Below are 25520 nucleotides of genomic sequence, written 5' to 3' on the forward strand. Positions count from 1 at the left end.
GTTTGATATATACATAAAAGATGCAAAATAATGATGTTTGCTAATTATTTAATAAAAATATATTTTATAGTTAGGTATGCTGGGGGTTTTTCCCTCAAACCCTAGATCAAAGGTTTTCAAATTGTGTACAATTTCTTAAACCTTAGAGAAAATTTCTCCTCTCCCCCCAAATATTTGAAGAATATTGTAGGCACTGTTGCCGCACTTGTTCAGGTATATGTATGCCTACTCTCCCTGCAAGTATCCCTGAGGCTGTGAAAGCTGGTTCAGAAACAAGCAGTGATTCAAATCTTCTTCTAGCTGGAAGATTTAAATAATACAGAAACATTCACCAGTAAAATATCCAACCAAGGTGCCCAGTTATTAATCATCCTTTGGCTCCAGTCTGAATAATCCTCTAAATAACACAGCATGGTCAAAGCAGTACAATCACGGTGTGTATCCGCATGCTGCTAATTCCTTCTGCACTTGTCTGTACCACATAGTTTAGCACTTTATTACATGTTGGCTTGGTATCCAGCTGCTCCATGTGTGTCTTTATTCTGAGGTGCTGAAGAGACATGACCCTGTTTTAAACACCTCTGTATATCATATAATCCTTATTATGATATCACGCACATAACAGAGAAATTTATGTTTGTGGCTTGTATGCTTTTTCAGAAACTTTTTTTGGGTAAAATACCTCTTGGGAAAAGACTTCAAGACAATATTTCTTCTGAGGTTGTTCACGAGAAGGTGGACTAGTATTCAGCAAAAAAATTGGCTCGTTTTTTCTTTAAAACTAGATTAAAATCACCTACTCTTTGAGGATCAAAAAAATTTATTAGAATTCAATAGTGGCCAGGATCAATTTGATAGAATCACTAATATTTAGTCATTACATGTTAAGTTCATAAATAGGTAACAACTTATTAATTTTTACTAGTGCTATATTCCAATATCAGCTATATGAACAAATGCAATACAACTTTTAAACAATCTATTCATACTTAATAGAATCCTTTAATTTGTAGATTAAAATATTAGCCAAATCATATCTTTCAAAATAAAATGGTATATGCACACATATACACACACCATGCCACAAACAAACGCACATCTTTTATTTATTAGAATTCACTTAACCAGGAGTATAAATATGTTCTATTCCTCCAATTTTTTTCTGAAATAAAATATCATGTGTATATATTACTATATATCATGTATTTAGTCATTTAAGAGTTATAATTAATTTATATTTTATAGGGTATACAAATATATAAATACCAGTTTTTATTTTGAAATACCATACCAGTGAAACATAAGATTGTATGTGCACATACTTTTGATTTTTGAGTGCTTATGTTAACATAATTATAACTTACAGATCAGCAGGACAATTTCTCGGTGGTTCCAGTCTCCCTCCTGTTTGCACGTAATTTAAAACATCAAGGTTAGAATGAGCCGGATAAGGCTGATGACCAAGAGTTAAAATCTCCCAAATCAGAATCCCAAAAGACCTAAGGATATTAGAGAGTTTGCTTTAATTATACTTATTACAAACATCATGTTTACAATAGTTTCTCCAACATAATATTCCTGGGACTACAGGGGTCTACTTTGTGACTGGAATGATTGGCTCTATTAAAGGCAAATGGGAGACCGAAAAGCAAGTTGGTCACAAGAAAAAGTAGAACAAGCAACTTCTTAACAGTAACCTTTCAAAAGTGTTAAGAAGGTTCAGTGGGGACACACACAGACACGCCCCACTTTGCTCCTCCTTTCTGGCTGAATCTGAACTGCAGACCTCCATCATGCAGTCAGCATATTGAGGGGTGAGCAAGAAAGCGTTCAGCTTTATCCTCCTGAGTGCGAGTGCTGGTAAACATGGAAAGGGAAAGCAGGAATGGAAACTGACAGCACTGAAGACCAATATTATACCCAATTGTCTCTTGGGCTTAAAAGTTTTTAAACAAATCTTTTCATTTTAAGCAGCGCTCATCAAAAATTTGTGGTCAACAAGCAAAAATTAGGGGTCCTATCTAAATAATAAAGAGATTTCCAGTCTGGCTGTAGTGGTGCAATGGATAAAGCATCAACCTGGACTCTAAGGCTCCAGGTTTAAAACCTCAAGGTTGCCGGCTTGAGCACAGGTGTGCCAGCTTGAGCATGGGGTCATGGGCTTGAGCATGGGATTTTCAACATTGCCACTGGCTTGAGCCCAAGGTGTTGGCTTGAGCAAAGGGTCACTGGCTTGGCTGGAGCCTTCCCTTCCCCCATCAAGGCACGTATGGGAAACAATCAATGAACAACTAAAGTGCTGCGACTGCAATTTGATGCTTCTCATCTCTCTCTATCTCTCTCTCTAAAAAAAAAAAAAAGAGATAGAGAGATTTCCAAATCACCTCAGTGTCTTAATGTTGTTGAGATCTGTGACATAAAGTCTACTTATAAATTAATGACCAAACATCCCCAAGTAATAGGCATTTAAACACATATTTAGATATTAATTTGTAAGGACCAATCCTATTAGTCAAAGTCTCTACACTTTCAGAAAGCAATAAAATACCTGAAGTAAATGTAGCTATTTTACGCATACTGGTAACATAAAGTAGCACACTGAATGGAGGAAATGGTGTAAACAGCTGACCCAGGAATAGGCCCACCTTAGACACCAGCTTTCACATCAGCTTAAGGCAAATTACAACCTTTCATTTCTTAACACCAGATTAGAAGACCTTTCAAGATCCCTTTTGGTTCTGACATTGGATGGTGGTGCCACATTTCTGTGGTCTATTAAGCTCACCATACATCAGACTGTGTAGTGAAGATTCCATCCATCAAACTTTCGGGAGCCATCCAGCGAACTGGGAGCAGGCCTTCTCCTCTCTTTCTATAGTAATCATTTTTGTAGATGTCCCTTGCGAGTCCAAAGTCCCCAATTTTCACTCTCCGTGATGGACTGCTGTAGTCTTTCACGGAGACAAGGCAATTCCGAGCTGCCAGATCCCTATGGCAGAAGCTATATTTAATAATACTAATAATAAAGTTCCAGGGATCAGACAAGTAATATTAGTAGGTTTGCAGAGAAGACAGAATTTTTTCAAAATTTTTGCTATTCTGAAGGAATTAAAATATGTAATTATTTTCTATGTTTTATCCAAATTTCAGACAGCTATTGTGCCACTATCCATAAGAACCTCGGACCCAGGATATAACTGTACCTGTGAATGAAGTGGAGCTGCTCCAGGTAGACACAGCCTTTTGAAATATCTACACACAGGTCTATGAGGTCAACCAGGCTGAGTAAAGGACCATGAAACTGCAAGAAATAAAAGAAAGATTACAAGCCTTTTTCCAGTTTGCACAAAATGCGCATGTACATATATATATATGTATAAAAGGCTACATGCACACACATATACATAATGTTTTAAGTAAGTATTTAGTTATGGCTACAAGAATTTAAGCAAAAAGGAAAAGTACTACATTTATATGCTTTCCACCCAAACATATCAATAAATAAGACTACATTTAGTAAGCAGAGGTAATATGGGACCTTGGTTGGAAACAGGATAGTGTTTCTGACAGACCAAGATTTGAAACTAATTCTGCTACTTACCCATTCATTGTGTGAATGTGCTCACTTTGCTTTAGCCACTCAGCAACTTTCTTATAAGTAAAATGGAAATGGTAATCCTGACTTTGTAGGATTTGAGATAAGATGTGTAATCTGGCTGGTATATAAAAGGCACTCAATAAACAATAGCTGTTCTCATAAGCAGTAATAATGATAGTTTAATCAGCACTCAGGAGTTCAATTATTGCCCAATGTCAGTCATGACAATAGGCTTGTTCCTCATACGAGTCCCATATAAGTTGTTAGCAACACAGACTCTATTTCAAGGTTGCCGATTAGTCCCCTCATCAAGAAAAACCAGCACAAATAAATTGAGCCTATATTGGTTACAGTGCTTTCTACATGAAAAAGAAGCCAGCTTTCTTACATAGTACCATATGGAAAAAAATCAAACTTCCTGCCTGGATACTACAGGTACATACTCTCTGTCCCCTGCCATTTCCCTGCACTTAACCCGCTTCAGGTCTTTATCGTTTTTCTCTGATTCAGCCCAGACTTCCCCTGTCTCCAGCCTCCTGTGCTTTAATGAGCTCATCAGGTGGTGACCCACTGCCTGTAGGAGTCATTACAGATTCCTGAGCACAGCCTCCACGGCAGCACCAGCCTCTCTTCATGTCCATTCATCTCCCATTTATTTCCCTCCTCTCACAATCTGCGCTTTGTTCACACTGGGTCATGCAGTCTTTGACAACTGCTCTGCATTTCTCTCCTATATTCTTGCTATCATTGTTTCCTGGAATCTCTTCCTTATTCCTGATTGCTATCTACATCCTACACTGAGTGTCTAGAGTGGTTCCCAACCTTGAAACCCCTCAATTCCTCAGAGGCAGGTACCTTGAGTGCTGCTCCCTCTGCACCCTCAGCAAGCTCATGTTTTGTCTCTCAAGTAGGAAGAATTCTGATGTTCTGGGACTCAACGTTGCCATGTCTCATTCAACCACACCTAGGTCTGATAAACTAGGCTAGAGCTTACTCCCAAGAATCAGCCCCCTGCAGTTCTGTTCAAGCACACTAGGTGCCAATCTCACAGCCCGTGTCTGACTTCCTTCTGGGTATCCCAACTGGTTCTCTAGTTCTTCTGTGAAAGGAATTCTGCTCTGCTCTCGGCAAACCCACCCTACTTGTGAAGACTGTCTTCGCAGGAAATCCTGCTCCTGAACCTTCAGTCTGGTGACTAGCTTCCTGTTCTCTGCTGACAGATTTTCAGAATGCTGCCTGTCTGCTGGACTTCTAACATCACTTGCTCCTGAAAGCCCATGTGCCAACCTATTGTGATACCTCATCAGCCCTTGTTGGGCTTCTTTGACTATGGATGCTACCCTGGGCTACCATCTATTATCTCTTGCTAAACCCTCCAGATGTTTAGAACCTTCATCCAGGTCTATCCCTGGTCAAAGCCTTCCACAACTCGTGTGGATACGGCTTCAGAGTTTTCTATCCCCCACCTAGCTTGTTTCTCCTCCACACAATCTTACCACAAAGATTTCTCCAGTGGAAATCACCTCTCCTCTGCGCTTTAGCAGTATATTTTCTACTCCACTCTAATGGGCCCGCCCACTTTGCATCTCAAATGGGTGATTTATATGTGACTTACCTCCCTACCATGTGGCAAGTTTTTTTGAAATTAAGAGCCATAGTCTGCATAGGTGTACAATAAACATCCAGCAAAGATTTGATGAATTAAATAATTTCTGGATATGTATTTCTATTATTTTGATAGCTTGGTTTTGTTTGTTCGTTTTTACTTTTTTTTCTGTCTTTATACAACCTTGGAATATGAAAGCTAAAAGTAGCCTGAGAAAGTTCTTGATTTAATAATCTATTTGATAGATGCAGAAACTGAGACCCTGGAAATGAAGGCCTGGACTCACAGTTTTGGCACAGGGATAGGGAAAAGGATGCTGATGCTGGTTCTTCTGGATGTGCCTCTGAGCACTCTTTGTGGACAGATGGCTGGTCCAGATCAACTCAGCATGATGGGGGCTGAGAGCCTTGCAGTCTGCTGAGGGCCCTAGGCCTTAACGCTGATACTGAGCACCTAAAAGCTCCCGGTCTTATGTGATGAAGCAGGGAAGATGGCGCCTGGAAGCTGTCCTGGGAAGCTAGCAGGAAAGGCAAGGGAATAACTGAATACACTTGAGAACTAATCATTACAGCTGTTAGGACCTTGGATGCATAGGAATAGTTTAGAAAAGTAGATCTATGTTTTCTTTCAGTCCTTCTTTATCTTCTTCTCTCTCCTCCAAAAAACACTTTAAAAAATCTATAGATAAACTTTCTTTTCTTTTTTCTTTTTCTTTTTAAGAGAGAGAGAGAGACAGACAGACAGGAAGGGAGAGTGAAGAGAAGCATCAACTCATAGTTGCAGCACCTTAGTTGTTCACTAATATGTGACTTGATGGGGGTGGACTCCACCCAAGCAAGTGACCCCTCGCTCAAGCTAATGACCTTGGATGCAAGCCAACAACCTTGTGCTCAGGCTAGCAACCTTGGGCTTCAAGCCGGTAACCTTTGGACTCAAGCCATGACCATAGGGTCATGCCTATGATTGCACGCTCACACCAGCAACCCCACACTCAAGCCTGGTGAGCCCGCTCTCAAACTGGCAAACTTAGGGTTTCGAATGTGGGTCCTCGTGTCCCAGGCCAATGCTCTATCCACTGCACCACCACCTGGTCAGGACAGATACTTTTTCTGTTAAAGATGGGGGATTGATACATTTTTAGTTCTACTCTCTTCCCAAACCTTACTAAAATGATAGTCAAGGGGAAATTTTTATGCTCTCACAGGGCAAATGGATCAGGAGAATAGACCCAAAACAACAAAACATGCTGGAACAGGGAAAGCAGATGGAGGAGTGAGTGGAGGTTTAGCAGAGCCAAGGGAGGGGAAAGCTGATGGCCTGCAGAGGGAGAAGACCAGAACAATGCTGGTTCTCACTGTCAAACCCGGTAAGGCTCTGGAATTGGAGGTAGCAAATATCTCTGAATGCCAGAGGCAGGGGCAGGACTCAGAGCAAGAGACATTTTAGAAGTTTATTTTAAGAGCTAACTAGGTCCTAGAATTCCCCACTGCAGCTGAAGGTATTCCTCTGAGAAGGAGACACACACACACACATACGCACACTCACACACACACTGAACCAGAACAACAAACACCCAGTTCAAAGATACCAGACATACTTAGGTACTGTGTTGAAAATGGAGAAATTAACTAAGCATCCACATACTGAGCCTTGAGACCTCCAGGCCCTTCTCCCTCCTGATTCTTGGAACTGAGTCGTCTCAGGCTTTGCTGCCCAGACAGGAGAGCAGCAGCTTCCTCTCTGGTGCAGCTGGGCACATGCCAGAGCAGACATCAGATGCTGTCATTATGGAACCCCCAACAGAACAGCTGGGTCCTACCTGGCAACCAAAAGGAAGCTGCTATAGACACATAGGTTCCAATCAGCTATGAAATAAGAAGGGCTCACTATTAAATATAAGACCAGCCAGAGGCCCTGGCCTGTTGGCTCAGCGGTAGAGCTTCGGCCTGGCGTGCAGAAGTCCCGGGTTCGATTCCCGGCCAGGGCACATAGGAGAGGCGCCCATTTGCTTCTCCACCCGCCCCCCCTCCTTCCTCTCTGTCTCTCTCTTCCCCTCCCGCAGCCAAGGCTCCACTGGAGCAAAGATAGCCTGGGCGGTGGGGATGGCTCCTTGGCCTCTGCCCCAGGCGCTAGAGTGGCTCTGGGTCGTTCTGGTCGCGGCAGAGCGTGGGTGGCTCTGGTCGTGGCAGAGCAACGCCCCGGAGGGGCAGAGCATCTCCCCCTGGTGGGAAGAGCGGTCGCCCCTGGTGGGCGTGCCTGGTGGATCCCGGTCGGGCGCATGCGGGAGTCTGTCTGACTGTCTCTCCCCGTTTCCAGCTTCAGAAAAATACAAAAAAAAAAAAAAAAAAAAAAAAAAGACCAGCCAGAAACGGCCAAACATGTGAGAAAATCACACATTACAAACAGAACCCAGAACAAAGAAGAAAGGAGGAAATCAGCATTGCAGGAAACCAATTAACTACTTAAAAATCTATAATTAGTGGGAAAAATAAGAGAAGATTTTGCATGTATGACAAAAACACAGATAATTATTTTAAGATGTGGTCAAAATAGAAGAACGAGTCTGTATAAAATTAAATTTTTTAACTCTATAAAAAAGTTTAGGAAATCTACCAGAATCAAGGACAAAGAGTTGGAAAATAGGAGAGAGCAGTGAATAAAACCAAATGGTAAACCAAAGCTGTCTATTATCCAACTAATAGGGTTTCTAGAACAAGGAAATAGAGGGAACAAAGAGATTTTTTTGTTATCAAAGAAATAACATGAAAAAAAATTCCAGAATTGAGAAGGATGTTTTCCAGGATGAATATTGAGATGGGTAAAATGTGACACAGATAAAGAGAGGTTCCTAAAATTTTCCAAAGAGGAGGGGCAGAGCACAGGTCACTGATGCTAAGATTGAGAGCCATAAGGACAAAGGACTTCTTAAAGGCAATCGTAGAAGCTAGAAAACAAAGATGTTGTGGATTTGTCTTTGAGGAAAAAGGGTTTTCAACCTAGAATCAGTCAAATTATTAATCCAGAGTGAAAGAAGAATAAAGAAGGATATTTTCCCAGAAAGAAAGAGAGAGAGAGAGAGAAAAAAAAAGGCAATTTAGCCTCCTATGCATGCTTTCTCTTTCCTAAAACAGAACAAAGAAGTCATAAAACAGAGGAAACAAAGGTCCAACATGGAAATTACCAGGGCAGACGTGAAGGAAACCCCTATGATGACAGCTGTGTAGAGAGCCCAGAGGACAAGCACCAGTCCTGGCCTCAGGAGGGAAGCGCCCACGAAACAAATTGTGACAGACTGGATTATCTGACCTACTTCACCATACTGAGAAAAATGTTCCAATTCTGTAAGGAAGCTTAGGTATAGAGAGAACTAAGCAAATGGAAAAGAAGATGCATTCATTAAACTGGCCTAAGAAAAAAACATGGTCAGCATTTGAGTGCCTCAGCAGTAAATGATAATTCAGTACTTATAGTAATATAAACCCGCAATACTGATTTGTCTGAAAATTGTGATTCTAAGGCTAGAAGAAATAAAGTTTTTCTGTGTGTAAAGCTGGTGTGGATTAGGCTGGTGCATGAGTAAGTCTAAGAGGGTTAAGTCCTCATCTCTCATAGTAGGCAGTCAATAGATTCCCCTCAAAGCTGAAAACCAATGTGCAGCAGCAGCAGCAGGTATTCAGGAACAGGGAGGGGAGCATCAGAGAAACAGTAGAAGCCTGGAGTGCAGGGAAAAGAGAGAGCATGGCATGAGATAGTGAAAAACTCCTGTTATTTTTTCACATAAACCTTGTCATGTATCTAAATTGTTTCGCCATATAATGTGTACTTTGATGGAAATAAAAGCCAAACTTTTAAATCTACAAATTAAAATTTTAGTCACTTGTTTTGTCTCATGTGTTTCTCATCTGAGGTTTAAAGTAGGTCTCCTAGGAGTCGCTGTCCCCTGGCACCGTATTTCCAGTGTCCCCATTGTGCCAGGCACTGCTCTAGGTACTGGAGCGAGAACAGAGGAAGGACTGACTGGGCCTGCAGGCAGAGCAACAGAGCCAACGGGACCTGTCAGCATGGTTGCAGGAAAAGAGAAAGCAGAATAAATTGGATGGATGGCATGGAGGAGAATGTATGAAATCAAGAATTCTGTTTTGCCTAGAATAAGTTTGAGATGTCTGTTACAATCCAAATAGATATGTCAACTACATGAGGACATAATAGTCTAGTAAAGACATAAGGGCAGGAAATACCAATTTGGGAGAAACAGACATACAGATTAAGGACAGAGAACGATGGGCCTTTCCCACCTCCACACAATCTGTTCTTCAGAAAGCATGATTCTAGCAGTGAGGGACTTATTTTCCTGTTAAATACTGAAATCAGGTGCAAATAATCAGAAAACGCCAAAAATTAGCCCCGGGTGCTAATTGTCCTAATCCAACAAGAAGAAAATATAAGAATTCTTTCCAAAGATGTCTTCTAAGGTTCTTCCATTGGCCAAAACTGCAGCCTGTTGAATTTAAAGAAGATGAATTACAGGACATTTGCATTACAAAGCCAATACTGCAGATCCCATTTCCTACCTACCATTGTCATCCGGGCTTTACGCAAATAGGTGAGGAGGTCTCCTCCTTCCATCAGTTCCAGGATAATGTATTGGGGTTCGTTCAGCAGACAAACTCCAAGCTGCTTCAGAATGTTGGGATGATTAAACTTGCTAAAGGTGGAGAGAGACAGGCGGGATCACATGACAGCGACAGGAGCCCTAGCTGAGGGCCTTTAGGGATTAGAGTAGTTGCTTATCTACAGTTTCTATCAAAACTCCCAGGTTTTTTTTCTCTGCTAAATGAAAGCCTCCTCTCCCAAGTGCTGCTCTGTGTTCTTGCCTTACAGAGGTAATACGGCAACCCCTAGTGGCCAGTGCCTATGCGGTGGGATAAGTCTTAGAAGAAATCATATTATATTAAGCATTTTGTGTTTTGGAAGAGAAAGTACTTTTAACTCATTCTCGCCTTCAAAAGATATTTGAAATCATGTTTTGATCATCACAAGTATGAAATGTCATTCTTTCTTTCTTAGAGAATTCAGACTAGCAGGTTTGGCTATGACTGTTTTCTCAAGATGTCAAAAAAGAAAAATCTCAATCTAATAACTAGAACCCACAGAGTGGGACCACCGCTTCACGTCTTCCCATTAAGGTGTCTTTAAGCAGTTTCCATGACCAACAGCCAACTCGGAGGCTGAAGACCAGTTTACCTAGACAAGCGATTATTTTCATCGGCATCATTGTACTGAAGAGAACTCTCTCTCACTCGGTCTAGTTAACCATTATCATATATAGCAGGGGTCCCCAAACTTTTTACACAGGGGGCCAGTTCCCTGTCCCTCAGACCATTGGAGGGCTGGACTATAAAAAAAGAAACTATGAGCAAATCCCTATGCACACTGCACATATCTTATTTTAAAGTAAAAAAACAAAACGGGAACAAATACAATATTTAAAATAAAGAACAAGTAAATTTAAATCAACAAATTGACCAGTATTTCAATGGGAACTATGCTCCTCTCACTGACCACCAATGAAAAAGGTGCCCCTTCCAGAAGTGCGGTGGGGGCCGGATAAATGGCCTCAGGGGGCCGCATGCGGCCCGCGGGCCGTAGTTTGGGGACCCCTGATATTTAGCATGGTTAAAGCTGAACAGTTTCAGAAGTCACTCACAAAATGCACCTCTTATTGAAGGTAAAAGGAAGGAAGACTTTGTGCCCAAGGACTTCCTGTGCCCAGGTTTGGAAGACTGGCTTCTATAAAATATTTGTCATTACAGAAATATTTCTGTTGAGTTGAGGCATGAGTTATTCTGTCAAGTGATTTTTGAACATTAAAAATCCACCGATCAGCTTCCTACCCATATTAAGTGAAAATTATTTCAGAATTGCCCTGATACCTCATCAGATATGCCTCTTTCAGGAATTCAATCTTCTCCTGGTCTGTGGAGCCCTTCTTCAGAGTCTGTGCAACATAAAAAACAGCCAAAAATTTAATAGCAGACATTTCTGTGACCTCAGTGAACTAATGAAGACAATCTTTGTTTTGTACTATCCACCCTGAAAGCTTGAAACAGATCATGGATAACACATATGCTATGAAAACCTATTCAAAAGATACTCCTGTTATTGAAAGTATTTAAGCAAAAAAAAAAAAAAAAATCTAACAGATAAAAAAATATAAGAATATCTATACAAAGTCTCTCCAGAATCTAGACATTTAAAAAAGAGACCAAATTTGGCATTTAAGCTAATTTCTTAATTTTCATAGTTTTCTACTCAATATCTGTTTCCCTGGCTTCCTTGCTAATAATACCCTAATTTGTTTCTTAGGGGCCAGGTGCCCAGTCCCAGCAACTGGTCTGAAGTAATCATGAAAATCATGTTCAGCAACTCTCCAGCCCCCCCCTTGCAAATATGGCTCATTTCTAGTGAATGAATGCTCTGGCCTGAACAAAGATTTGATGTCTGTTATTTAGCAACCATTTGGGACCATGAAGCAACACACATGTACAAAATCAAGAAAATTTCAGATACACTACTAGCACTGCACTAACGCCAGCAGTCATCTTGTATGAGAAATAGAAACACTTATTTAAACCAGTCGAGAGTCAGCTTTTCTGGTTGTACAGCCTGCCCCCAAAATAATAAATTCTTAACAAGTTGCAATCAAGATATTGCTCAAAAGGATTCATCATCTCTTGGTCCAAAGACAGTTTCACAAATATCTGAGATGCTAGCCTGTGCTTCTTTAAAACTACAGTAAATATACCATGGTGAATAATTGTGTAGTACAGGTCAGCAAAATACAGCCTGTGATCCAGTTTCACCTTGTCACCTATTTTTGTACAGTTTGTAATCTAAAATTACTTGTGACAAAATTTTGGGTTTTTTTTTTTTCTGGCTTCATTGAAGTATAATCGGCATGTACATTTTTAAATGGTTGGAAAAAGTTTTTTCAAAAAAGAATACTATGTCATTACCCATCAAAATTATATGAAAATCAAACTTCAGTTATCATAAATAAAACTGAACTGGGACAGAAGCGCGTTCATTGACTTCCATACTGAGTGCGGCAGCCTTTGCCCTGCAATGGCAGAGGGGCAGTTGTAACTGACACAATCTGGCCAGGAGCCTAAAATCTTTACAGTCTGTCCTACTGCCTCGAACCCTGAACCCTGAGAATGTGTTTAACAACCCCACTTTGCTTATCGTGTATTTGAAGGGGGAAAGTGTTGGGTCCTCACTAATCAGTAACCATAGAAGTCACTATTAATTTTAGAGCTTATGTAGGAAATGAAAGGAAAACAACATAATTTCTGTAATTGTGAAGAGGCTCCTACCTTCCATCAGTTCCCTTTTCAACTAGCATCACTCATTTTTAGTTGTATCCATGTAAATCCATGTAAATGTGCTGACATGCAAGGATAAAGATCCATATTACCTTTACTGCTACTTTGGTTTCTCCACTTCCAATTCCTAAGATGTCTACTGCTGTCCCTTCATACACTTCTCCAAAGGCCCCACTTCCCAAGAAGACACGCAGAGTCAATTTTTCCCGAGGGAAGGCAGGAAGACTTTCAATCTCCTCTTGGGTTGGAAGAGTACTAGAAAATAACAATATATTTGGCCTCCCAAAATTCATATGGTTTGCAGGTTAGTGTTGCTGTTAGTGTTCGAAAGAGTATGAGAAAGAAATCTCATGGCTTTGCAACACTGTAGTGCATTCTATGTGATAGACTGATGTGGAATTTTGTGTTCCTATTCCTCCCCGATTCCACCATTCAGAATATCCCTTCCCTATGCTAAAACCCAGACAGACCACATCCTTTGCTTCCTCAGACCTTCCATTTGATAGACTCAGGCTCGGGTATGAGTTGCCTCAAGATTTTTTGCTGAAGCTTGTTTTGTCACAGTGATCAATTATTAATTTCTTCAGGTTAGCAATTAGTGTAAAAAGCTATTGCAAATTAGTAAGAAATACATCTGGATTTACTTTAACTATTTCACATACCTGATCTCCTATATAAAACAAAATTTACTATGACCAAAAATAAATAATCTCCATTCCCATTAAGTTAATGTTCAGAAAGCCAAGCTTCTCACTTGAAATATTCTGAGGGGAAAAAAAATTCATCTACTTTTAAATTGCTTTGAGTTTTCAAAAAAGAATCTTAAATCACAGATGTGCTGAATTTTTCTTAAGGAAAAGTCACCTCTGAATAGCTAATTCAGATCACCTCTGTTTCTACTTCAAATCCTTCATTTTTAGGACTTGAGTTATAAATTTCAAGGCCTAGGACTGTATAATTCCTTTTGGTATAGACCATAATACAGCATCTTTTGTAAAAGGACATTTAAATACTTTCTTTAGTTATAATGACAACAGACGTTCAAAACTCATCTAGACTGAATAATAGCACACACACGAAAGTCTTGAAATTCCTCTCTTCCAGATGTCTTAGGCTGAACCAATCATGGTACCATCTACTCTTTTCAATGAAATATTTATCTCTTTCTCTCATTTAATTTTGAACTATGTGGCAAAACACTGGGAAACAAGCTGATTTTTGCTTGTTTTTCCTTAGGATAGGATAACCACATCATTTCCCATCTACCCCAGCTCACATTTGAGAGTGGAAGGGTGTGTTATTGATAATTAAGGCAGGATTGTGGGCAGAAACTTGGTAATTCTGCTGGTCCTCGCCTAGGGGCCCCATGACTATGGCCCCAGTTACGCACCGTATTGCAGAGCAGCCATTAGCCAGTCCTACCACCGCTGCCCGGCCTCGCAGCTCAGCCAGCTCCTTGTCTTCGCTTATGAGGACTGTCAGCCCTTCCTTGGGAACTTTTTGATTCTTGAATCTTCTATGCCACACTGTAAAGAAAAAAGGACATAATTTACAAACTAAAGCATTGCTTCCTTTTCTCTTCAGGATTTGTTAACAACACATCTTTTAAGTATTTATCTGTAAGAACACCATTGCTAAAATAACAAAATTTGATTGAGAAATATGTGCATAATAATAATAAAAAGCTAATTAAATCTAGGTGAAAAGCCATAGGAAAAGCACAGCTTACACTTCCTCACTTTTCATCTTACATCAGAGTAAAATTTAATATATTTCTTATTGCTGTTATAAACGAGTTGAAGTACCTTAATGTTAGAATTTATTTTTCAAAATCACCAATAAACCAAAGTCAGACCAAAACACACTTGCATAACAATTTTTAGTGAAACAAATTCATTTGAGTCCAGATGTGTCCAGGTTATACTCCTCAGTAGACTGGGGAGTGCTTTCCATATAATGACTACAATGGCATGCTTTTTCTAAATGCAGATTACAAGAGTATATATCCTCTGTTGTTCATATACACATATTCAAATATACAGAAACACTACTAGAATGAAACACATCCAAGGTTTAGCAGTAGTCCTCCCTAGTTGTGAAATCATGGGTGATTTGTATTGGTTCTTCATACAAGAAGCAAATACTATTTTTATAATCATAAAACAATGATATTTTTGAAGACTAGAACACACTGATGTCAATGATCATCTATCTATCCTGGAATATTATCTCAGAAGCTGAAGACAGCAACTATGCTTTGTTAGATCACAAACATTTGAACTTTATTCCATAGGAGCTCCTGAATTCAACAAGTTAGAGTTTTGTTCAAGCGATATTCCATTTGCAAGCCTACACAGGGATAGAGCTTACGTACTTTGGCTAAAGCAATTTCTCAAACCTACAATGCTCTCTCTCACTACCCTCTTCATTTCTATGGGCCCAGGTGAATGTCCCCGCCTTCAGTGACATCTCCTGAGACTTCTGCAACCTCTACTGATCTCTCATCTCTGAACTTACAAGACTAATTGTGGCTCTTAGCACTTTTATGTCGCCGTCTTGTGTATTCCATGTGCCATTCATTGCCTTCTTTAATTGTTGATTAACACATATGTTACTATTTATCTTTTCACACAGGCAGTTCTCACCTTCCTCTTTAAATGGCAAGCTCCCGAGGTCAGCAATTGCATTTCCCTGCTTTATCTTTCCCTCTGCTCCCAGCACATGGCTAACGCTGCACGTTAGACATGACTATTCCCTCCAGCAAAGGCAGTCAGTGCTTATTTTTAAACCCTTGTTTCAATTTTATATTTATAAGTATGACTGATGAGAGCCCTTAGCACAATACAAACTTTAACACAATTGCTACTTTTCATTATTTTTCATAACTCAGTCTTTTCTCATGCACTTACACACCCCTACTATTAAAAGTACATGCACTGCTCCTTAACAACCAGGTTAGCTTAACTGTACTCAAATAGAATAAAGACCTTTTACGTCCTGAGAAAGTCAGATATCCATAGGATGTCTTGAAAGCACAATAGGTTGTCTGAAATTATCTCATGTTCATCCACTAGAGTTATGAGTTTAAACAATGGTGAGGCACAAGTAGGAAAGCAAAGGTCAGATGGAAGATTCTTCACGTAATACTCCTTCCCAGGAGGAAAGCAGACGAGCGACTAAGCCTATATATGCCAACTGCCAAATGTACTGCAGTCGTACGCGCAGCTCTGGAGGGGCTGGCTTAGTGACACAAGCATCAGCTGTGCGATACTTAGACTCCCTGGAACCACAGGTTAATATCTTGGCAGGGGCAGCTGAAATTTTTAGCTTTCCGAGTTAGCTGAAAGAGTTGCATGTATTATCTGAGTGGAATCTGTGGAAAGGAACCTGAATTCAAGTTTCAACGTTTTCTCTAATAGCTTTTGATTCCAAGTGGTTTGAGGAAAAATGAAGATTTAGAACAACCTAGTGAAACAACTGGCTTTCATTATCCTGAGATATTTCAGTTTCACATTTATAACCTTTCCTTAAATGTTCTCTTCTCACTTTTCCTTGCTTATGAAAAATAAAAAGCAACAATTTCCTGAATACATACTTGAGCGTTCTTTTCTAGTAAATACCATGCTTTTCTTGTAATGTTTCAGCATATCAGGTATTTTTAATATTAAATAATAATAGAGCGACCAGATATCTTATATTCCAAAACAAAGGGAGTGAAAGAGAGTGCTATCAATGTTTATGCTGAAACAATAGGAATGAGCCTCTCAGATGTACAATCACTCTAATAGCTCGCCAGACCCAATATCTGGCCACCCTTTTGGGGTTATCGCTGTATTTTCTCATCATTAAACTAAATCTTAAATTAAAGGACTCTTAGGACTAGCACATTAGTAAAAAAAAAAAAAAATAGTGGGGAGTAGCCAGTTTTCTATCTACCTAATCTAATTCCTCTGTTTTCTTGGTCATTTGTAAATAAGCAGGGATTTAAAATAAGCAAGTCAGACATCTGAAAGTGAGAGTGGACCATACAAGCTAGAAGTGGATCTTCTGCATAAGAGGCCCTGCTCATTCCCACCACACCATGCTGTCTACCGGGAGACCAAAATACCGCAACCAACGATTGCCACTGGTCTCGCAGTAAGCCTAACCTTTTTAAAAAAGTACCCAGAGAAAATTTTATTTATTTTAAACTATAAGCCACAAAGCACTTGTTACATAGTCAATCAGAAACAAATACTACTTTAAAAAAAGTTAAAGTCACTGTTCAGTGTTCTTCCAAGTAGTTTTATCTAAAGTATGCCATAAAGTGTAAATATAATATATTGCTCATAAAATAGTTACTCCCAGATCCAGAAAAACAATTCACAAAAGATAATGCTGATAAAAGTATAGCCAAAGGTAATATTGTAAATTTTATGAATTTATTTCATGTGGGAGATTAAATAAACTAAGAGATACATCAATTAGTATAATTAAGCAAATAATTTATTACCTATTTAAAAAAAATTTTACTTACCGAAGGTCAATGGAATTATAACAACCAGAAATATTCCAAGTATAACAGTAAGTATAAAGCTTGTTTCTGGTATCCAAAAACCATCTAATGAAATAAATGAGAAAAATAAATTAACTCACAGAATAGATAGTCCTGGTGACCCAGCCTGAGACATCAGAACTAGCTCCTATGACATTTTAGGGAGCTTAAAGTTAGCTAGGTGAGAGTATTTATATCTCTGGAAATAAAAATCAATGTTTTTTTTACACTTTTTCCACCCAAAGAGCCAGTTTACCAGTACATCATAGGGATGTCCGCACCCAGGTTTCTATTTTAAAGTAACCAAAAAAACATGTATGATCCTTAGAATGAATTTGGGACAAAGAAATCTCAGTCTTTACATATGATATAGTCAGGATTATTATTTCTCTATAACATCCTTACACACACTTCATCCATGGGTATTAAACTGAGGAATATAGACATGAAAACATGGTACCTACTCTTAGGTAGTTTCAGTTGAGTAGAAGAGATAAACATGTAGACAGAGCTTGGAAAACTATGGCCTGTGTGCTAAATCTGGCCACAGCCTGATTCTGTACTGCCCATGAGCTAAGAATAATTTTTAAAGTACTATTAAAAAAAGAAAAGGAAAGAAGAAAATATGCTACAGAGGTCAGATGCAGTCTGCAAAGCCTCAGATATTTACTATTTGGTTCTTTAAAAACAAAAATTTTGCTGAGCTCTTATCCAGATGACTAATTATGATAAAAAAGGAAAAAAGTAATGATGAAAGTTTTATATAGAATACTGGACTGTATGAGTAAAATGCAATTTTTTTTTTTTTGCATAAGGAGGGTCAGTTAAGCATCACGTTGGATTCATTTAAGTTAGGCCTTGAAGGATGAAAAGAATTTTTATTGACAGAAAGTGAGGGAAAGGAAATGCCTTGGAATGGGTTGAATGGGAGGTTGTGGGGACCTACATTCCAGGCTGACGCTTTTTAGCAGTCTGATTTGGCTACTGCATAGAGATAAATCCTGGGGGAAATGAACCACAAATGGAGGACAAATCACAGAAGGCCTTAAATGCCACACAAAAGTTTGTACATGGTCCTGAAGACAGTGAATGGAGAGCCAGTTTGGGCACTTCAGAGAGAGGTTAACAGATCCAGCTGCACTTTGGCTAGATTAACTGTCAGCATGGGAGTAAGCCAAGAGCACAGGCAAGAAATAAGAGCTTAAATTTGGAAAGCCGAAGTGGAAATAGGAATAGGGGAACTCATCATACAGAAACCAAGATGGTAAATCAACAGAACCTAGTGACTGTATAGAGGGGAAAAGCAATATTGTACTGAGAATTGTAACTTATGTGACTAGAAAGATGATGCATCATAAACTGAAATAGGATTCAAGGTGGAAGGTGTAAATATTGGGAAAAGGACAAAGTATAGTTTTAAGTCTGTTGTATAGAAGATGAGAGTACCAGGAACAGGATAATAAGGTTAGATAAAGACCTGATTCTTGGATAGCCGTGGAAGTCTGTCTAGGAGCATAGACTGGATGAGGTGGGCATTAAGGAGTAGCTGATAAGTACTAAGGAGGAAAATGACCATGATATTGATGTTTTAAGAAGAGCATATCAGATGAAATGAATAATTCAGTAGCATGGATGCTAAGTTATACAAACACCCAATTTATTGCTAATGTTAAGAATATACTATTTTTATCTCTGAACATGTGTGTAATAAGTTAGTGTGTATACAGACATGGTGGCATACCTCCAGTTAATAAAATATTCTCGCTGGTTCCACTATATTCACCAAATCCCAGATTATTTGCAGCTATTACCCTGAACTGAAATATTCCTTTTAGGTTTTTGGTCTTCCATGTGCATATGCTACTACAGGATCCATTAAATGCCCTCTTCCACATTAAATTCTGGCTCAGTGAATCATCTGAAGTACCCTTTCTGTAAAAGAAAGAGCAAAACCGTGAATATAGTAAATATATGAGACACCATATGTGCTATTTCTAGATGCTCATATATCATTTTAATGACAGAATTCTAGAACATCTTCTGTCGCACACATTACCCTTGATCTTCATTTTCTCACATGGTTTGGCCACAGAACACAGCAGAGTCTTATAAAGTCATCCCAGCAATGAATAGGGCCAACCAACACAGCCCGTCAGGAAAGGAATGACTAATCAATGGCCCAGAGGAAGCTGAAGAACCTTCTCCTACCATCAGAATGTATAAACTTTCTTCAGAATTCCAAACACATAAGACAGTTTTTCCATAATTTTTAATTGAGAATTTTTTCTTTTTCTTAATTTTGTTTCTATATCTTTAGTTTCCAAATACCATATCCAGATAAAATAAAATACAAAATATACAATTGATAAGGAAGGAATAACAGCTCGGTTACCAGTTATTATGTCTGAGATTCCAAGTTTTGTTGATGTCATTTGTATTGGCCTACACTCACCTCGAAGTCAATCCTCATTATTCTTCACGTGAAACATGAAAAGAGGGCAAAAACTGGGTTTAAAAGATGTAACTGAATGTTGTCTTTTTTTTTTTAACAGAACCACAGACTGAAGGCCTTCCAGTTATGTCTTTGCTGACAATAAGAAGTCTGAAACTTTTCAGACCACAGCAGTTTTAGGACTTGGTACCAACCCACAGTAAGCATAGGGCTAAGTAATGGAAGCCGGCTCTCTTCCTACTAACTGAGCAGCTGTCCTGCAAGATGAACAATGGCAGCAAAGGGTGCTCCTGTGTGGGGCAGGGAATGGGCGAGAACATCAGGAGGCTCAGAGTGGCAGAGTTGGTCACAGGAGCTGAGTGTCCTGAGGAACGCTTTATGACACAGTATTTTTGTACATTTTGTGAAGTCTCATGTGAGGCGTTCACAGTTTCATTGTTTAACCCAAAAAACACTGATCCAAAGAAAGAGACTCTTAAAAATTTATAAAATGGCCCGACCAGGCGATGGCGCAGTGGGTAGAGCGTTGGACTGGGATGCGGAGGACCCAGGTTCAAGACCCCGAGGTCACCAGCTTGAGCGCAGGCTCATCTGGTTTGAGCAAAGCTTACCAGCTTGGACTCAAGGTTGCTAGCTTGAGCAAGGGGTTGCTCTGTCTGCTGTAGCCCCATGGTCAAGGCACATATGAGAAAGCAATCAATGAACAACTAAAGTGCCACAACGAAAATCTGATAATTGATGCTTCTCATCTCTCTGCATTCCTGTCTGTCTGTCCCTATCTATCCCTCTCTCTGACTCTCGCTCTGTCTCTGTTAAAAAAAATAATAAAAATAAAAAATAAAGTTCTCTAGAAAAAAAAAAAAATTTATAAAATGGCTCTACCCAGCTACTAGCCCTTGAGAAAGAGAAGGAAGAACTCTGACATTGGTTGAACCTTCTATTCACAACACACCATACTGTGTTTTTTATGTCACTCCATTTCACTGAATCATCACAACAGCCTGTAGAGGTAGATATTTGTATTCGTTTTTAGATGAGAAAATTTAAATTTAAAGTGGAATAAAGTAAGAAGTTAAACATGGTCTGTGTACTGGGATAGTGTACGTCTAAAATTCATGCCAACTCAGACCCTGAGAATAGGACCTTGTTTGGAAATGAAGTCTTTGCAGATGTAATCAAGTTAAAAAGATCATATTTCATTAGGATAGGCTCAAACATAATGACTGATCCCCCTTTTTATTGATTGATTGATTTTAGAGAGACAAAGGGGAAAGGAGAGAGAGAAAACAAAACAAGAGAGAGGGAGAGAGAGGGAGAAACACGGAAGAGCATTCATTTGTTTTTGTGTATTTACTGGTTGCTTCCCATATGTGCCCTAATAGGGGATCAAACCAACAACCATGACATTTCAGGACAATGCTCCAATAGACTGAGATAACCAGCCAGGGCTTGATGCCCTCTGAATGTAGACTGCTCATGAGTTAACTCATGTCTATACTTGTATTAGCTATTTCAATTTTTGCAACTCAGGGTAATATAAGACTATTGTATTTGTGACTCTTCAACCTGAGGGTTGAAGTTCGAAAAACAGCATATCATTCTATATTCTCATGCGGACTTCTTTTCTTCTCACTCCTCCAGGCGTGAGACCGCAAAATTGAATCAGTGAGCAAACACAATCAGTGTCCAGCCATCTAAACTTGGACTATCTTCTAATTGCTCACAGTTTGAACATACATATCAAGGATATTGTAAAATTTTTGTTCTGTTCAATTTATTATAAAAAAGTGACTTTTCTCGATATATTTAGGTTTTTATTACAATTATAGTATTACGAAGGTTTCAACCGTGATGGATTGTGAAGGTGAAAAACATTTCAATGAATTATATGCAGACACTTTATCTGATTGTCCGAGTGATTTTGAAATATATTGTAGTGATGTAGAAATTGATAGTTTACTGGAAGACAGTAATGAGTCGGATATTAGACCACCAAAACCACAAAAAAGAAATGTAATAAGATCTGATAGTGAAAGTGATTTTGAAGAAGAGTGGATTGAAAATGATATTACACCAACTTTGGAGGGTTATTCAAATATTTGGGATGTAACTACCAACCTTAGTGATCTACGGAGCATCAGGGAAGTGATAGAATTACTTTTAAGTGATGATTTTTTTGATTTAGTTGTTTCTCAAACCAATTTATACCACCACCAAATAGAACAATTGTACAATTATTGCTATACAGTATACCACACCAAAAAACTTACTAAAATATATAATATGTATAAAATATAATATGTAGCAGATATGTACAAAGTTTCATTTAAATTCATCATGAATAAATAAAGTATACTGAAGTTTATTTATATTGTTTCACTTTCCTACTCAATTACAAAAACGTAGCCGGTGACATGAGATAACTTCTGCATAAAGTTGCTGGTCAGTAATGTGTTAAGAAGACAGAAATTTAAGCACAGACACACACAGAGAGCATCATGTGATGACCATGCCGGAGACGAGTGATGCAAGCCAAGGAATGGCTGGGATTGGTGGAAATCACCAGAAGCTAAGAAGAAGCAGGGAAGGATTCTTCCCTGAGAACTTCAGAGGGAGCGTGGTCCTATGACACCTTGATTTTAGACTTCTAGTATCTAGAACTGTAAAAGAATACAGTCTGCTCAGTTCTCAAGTTCATACACTTAGTACTATCACTAGCACTGTCCTATCAGCAAGTACACAGGATAGAGTGTCCTGACTGAAGAAGTTACTTTGAGATACTAAAAGTCCAGCAGTTTATTGTATTGTTTCACAGTCCCTGTCCTGAGGGTAGAAAGTTGGGGCAAGAAAATGCAAAGTATTTGAAGAGCTGTGCACTTCAGGTATTATGGAGGGGACACGCTACAAGGGTCCCGCAAGACCATGGTGAGGCCTGATTGGTGAACATAACTACAGTCACAGACCATCAAGACAGTTCTGCAGATCAGAATGTATTTCATTTTGTATGAAAAACAGTAACAAAAATTTCAATAAGGTTTCCCTTAGAAATATGGTTAATGTCATTCTCTCGCATGAGCAGGAATATTTTTTAAGGTTATGGGAATGCCAGAACAAGATGAAGCAAAAATAGATCTAAAGCTCAAGTAGCCAGGACTATAATTATGGAAATGACTTTTGTCCTTGGAGCTCCTTAAAAGATGGCTTCATAGTCCCGTGAGGGGCGTGTCTGTGGAATTTGGAATTCTCCCTTCATGCTGGCACGAAATCCGTTCATCTGAGCCAATGATGATTCACACAGCTCCTCACACTGGCGGGATCTGAGGTTGGGTACGTGCATCAGCTGATTCATTTTCATCAAAGGCACATTTTCAGTCCCTGGGAACACTCTGAGAACTGTAATCTCCACGGTGGCTAGAGAATCCTGTGTGACCTATACCCAATTTTACATTCTGAAAAATACCTAGTTCACGAACAATTTTCACTAGACATTATTTATTCATCTTGCTAAAACAAATTAACATCAGAAATTTACATGCATACCATCATCTAACATTAAACATCAGCTCAGCTTCTTGCATAGAATAGATACTAAGCAAATATAAGTGACATGTGCCAATGATGGAATTATTTCCATACAGTTTTTATTAGCAGTTACAGATTTCTGGGAAGACTGATGTGATAGGCCTTATAATTGAAGTGCCAAGACTAGCTGTTAGTAACTGAGCAGAGAATGTAATGATACATTCGTGGTGCTTAACCTAAAGAGCCTTCTTGTTTCTTTATAAAATACACAGTGATAAATATTTTTAATGTTTATTTAATAACATCTTACAATTACCTGCTTAGCTTTTTTTTATTTTATAAAACACTTCTGCCAACAGACATACCTTATCTCAAGGATATAGTATATAAGTCTGCTTCCGTTGTCATCTGCTTTTTCCCACTGTATTGAATTTTTACTTCCTTCTAATAATTTTGGAATGCCTGGTCTACTTGGGACTCCAGCTTTAGAAACAAAAGAAAACACTGATTGATATGTCAGAAGTATAAAATATGATGCACAGCATGTTTCTATAGACTATATTTACTAAGAGAAAAGACAAATACATTAAAGAAATATATAGAAATATAAGTGCACATTTAAATGAGTATCTGAAGTTTTTGTTAGTGATGAATTCCTGATAGGGTTAACAATATAACTTAGCTTGATATGAAATAAATAATTAAAAAAAATGTTTTGTAAGTTTTGGAGCATTTGCCCTTGATGTCTTATAAAGATCAACTTGGAGTTACAGTGTACCTTCTAGAACATTAGTTAAATTTAATATACTTTTTAGATTTTTTTTTATATTTAACATGTGGTTATAATAGTAAGTAAATATTCATTGAGCACTCAGTAACATTGTTTTCATTTAGTTCTTACTGTAAAAATATCACAGCTAGGCAGGAAATCTGAATACTGAAAGGCAAAAAATAATTGCTCTGTTTAGGATCTTGCAAGACCGAGTGAGTATTATCTCATTACTGCCTATAAGAACTACTAGCTCTTTTCAATTTCTTCACTCAAGTTCTAGAAATAGTAATTTATTCTTTTAAGAAAAATGGCAACCTCTAGGATTGGTGAAATAAATGTTGAGAAAAGAATTGAGAAACTTACAGGGTTTCCTGTGTGCTATATGTTAGTACTCACCTTTTGTCATAAAACTTTCAGAAGGCGAGGTGCTATTTTCTCCTGTCCTGTAAACCACCACTACGCGGACATTATAGGAAGTGTAAGGCTGTAGATTCGTGATGTTACAGACATGAGCAGGACCTTGGCTGCATGAAGCTTGAACATGGTAAAATTCATTGTACTTCCACTAGAAAAGAAGACTCAATTAACATTTTGGTTTCTTTAAGAAAACATAGAAATTCACAAACCAAGGCAAGCAGTTAAATTTTAAATAAAATTAATTTTCTGTTAAAAAAAATAAGAGCTTCTTTATATTTGACCCCAAACATCATTCCTACTACCAACAGTTATTTCTCTTTTTTTTTTTTGTATTTTTCTTTAGTTGGAAACGGGTAGGCAGTCAGACAGACTCCTGCATGTGCCCGACTGGGATCCACCGGCATGCCCACCAGGGGGTGATACTCTGCCCCAGAAGGGCGTTGCTCTGTTGCAACCAGAGCCATTCTAGCACCTGAGGCAGAGGCCATAGAGCCATCCTCAGCGCCCGGGCCAACTTTGCTCCAATGGAGCCTTGGCTGCAGGAGGGGAAGAGAGAGACAGAGAGGAAGGAGAGGAGGAGGGGTGGAGAAGCAGATGGGTGCTTCTCCTGTGTGCCCTGGCCGGGAATCAAACCCGGGACTCCTGCATGCCAGGCCGATGCTCTACCAGTGAGCCAACCAGCCAGGGCCCAGTTATTTCATTTTTACAAGCTATAATTGACTTGAATGACAGTTCTTATTACAGGATAGGACATATACTTCTGACTGTATGTATCATTGGAGAAGATATAGAGCTTAACTTCTGTTTTCTCTAATCATACATGCCTGCATCAAATCAGGATGGCTAGGAATGCAAATTCAGTGCTGAGGGACAATGATAGGTCAAAACAATTACACTTTCTAGTCCACAGATTTGTTAATTTTAAAATAATAATATTTTTACATGTTTCTGTGACGAGGTCCACAGTGAGTTATAGGTTACAACATTTAGTTTTCCTTCCCAAAATCCTTTTCAGACATCTAACTGGCATTCCTTATCATTGTACAAAGGAAGATGAGATCCTCAAAAGAAGAAAATTTTTGTCCACCACCATTGGTATCACTGCTATCACTTAGCCAGTAAGTAACAAGGTTAGAAGTTAAATACAAGAAATCTTTTCTTCCACTTTAGATACTGGGTCTCTAATTATATTGATTTTAAACTTCTTTTTCTGTGACAGCACTTTTTTAAAAGT

At 38.8% G+C, this 25520-nt stretch overlaps 1 protein-coding gene across 2 annotated transcripts in view; it reads right to left on the minus strand.

Annotated features, from left to right (window-relative positions):
- ROS1 (ROS proto-oncogene 1, receptor tyrosine kinase) overlaps nucleotides 1-25520 on the minus strand; it is a 125425-nt gene that overhangs the window by 16364 nt on the left and 83541 nt on the right. For both annotated transcript variants that reach the window (XM_066247903.1, XM_066247904.1), the window contains exons 32-42: nucleotides 24266-24434; nucleotides 23463-23580; nucleotides 18865-19055; nucleotides 17106-17189; nucleotides 13980-14115; nucleotides 12682-12844; nucleotides 11138-11202; nucleotides 9780-9909; nucleotides 3204-3301; nucleotides 2786-2989; nucleotides 1365-1499 (exon numbers count right to left, since the gene is read on the minus strand). In XM_066247903.1, the coding sequence (XP_066104000.1) occupies nucleotides 1365-1499; nucleotides 2786-2989; nucleotides 3204-3301; nucleotides 9780-9909; nucleotides 11138-11202; nucleotides 12682-12844; nucleotides 13980-14115; nucleotides 17106-17189; nucleotides 18865-19055; nucleotides 23463-23580; nucleotides 24266-24434 (1493 nt within the window). The remainder of the gene's footprint in view (nucleotides 1-1364; nucleotides 1500-2785; nucleotides 2990-3203; nucleotides 3302-9779; nucleotides 9910-11137; nucleotides 11203-12681; nucleotides 12845-13979; nucleotides 14116-17105; nucleotides 17190-18864; nucleotides 19056-23462; nucleotides 23581-24265; nucleotides 24435-25520) is intronic.

Source organism: Saccopteryx bilineata, chromosome 12 (assembly GCF_036850765.1).
Source record: "Saccopteryx bilineata isolate mSacBil1 chromosome 12, mSacBil1_pri_phased_curated, whole genome shotgun sequence".
Classification (NCBI taxonomy): Eukaryota; Metazoa; Chordata; class Mammalia; order Chiroptera; family Emballonuridae; genus Saccopteryx; species Saccopteryx bilineata.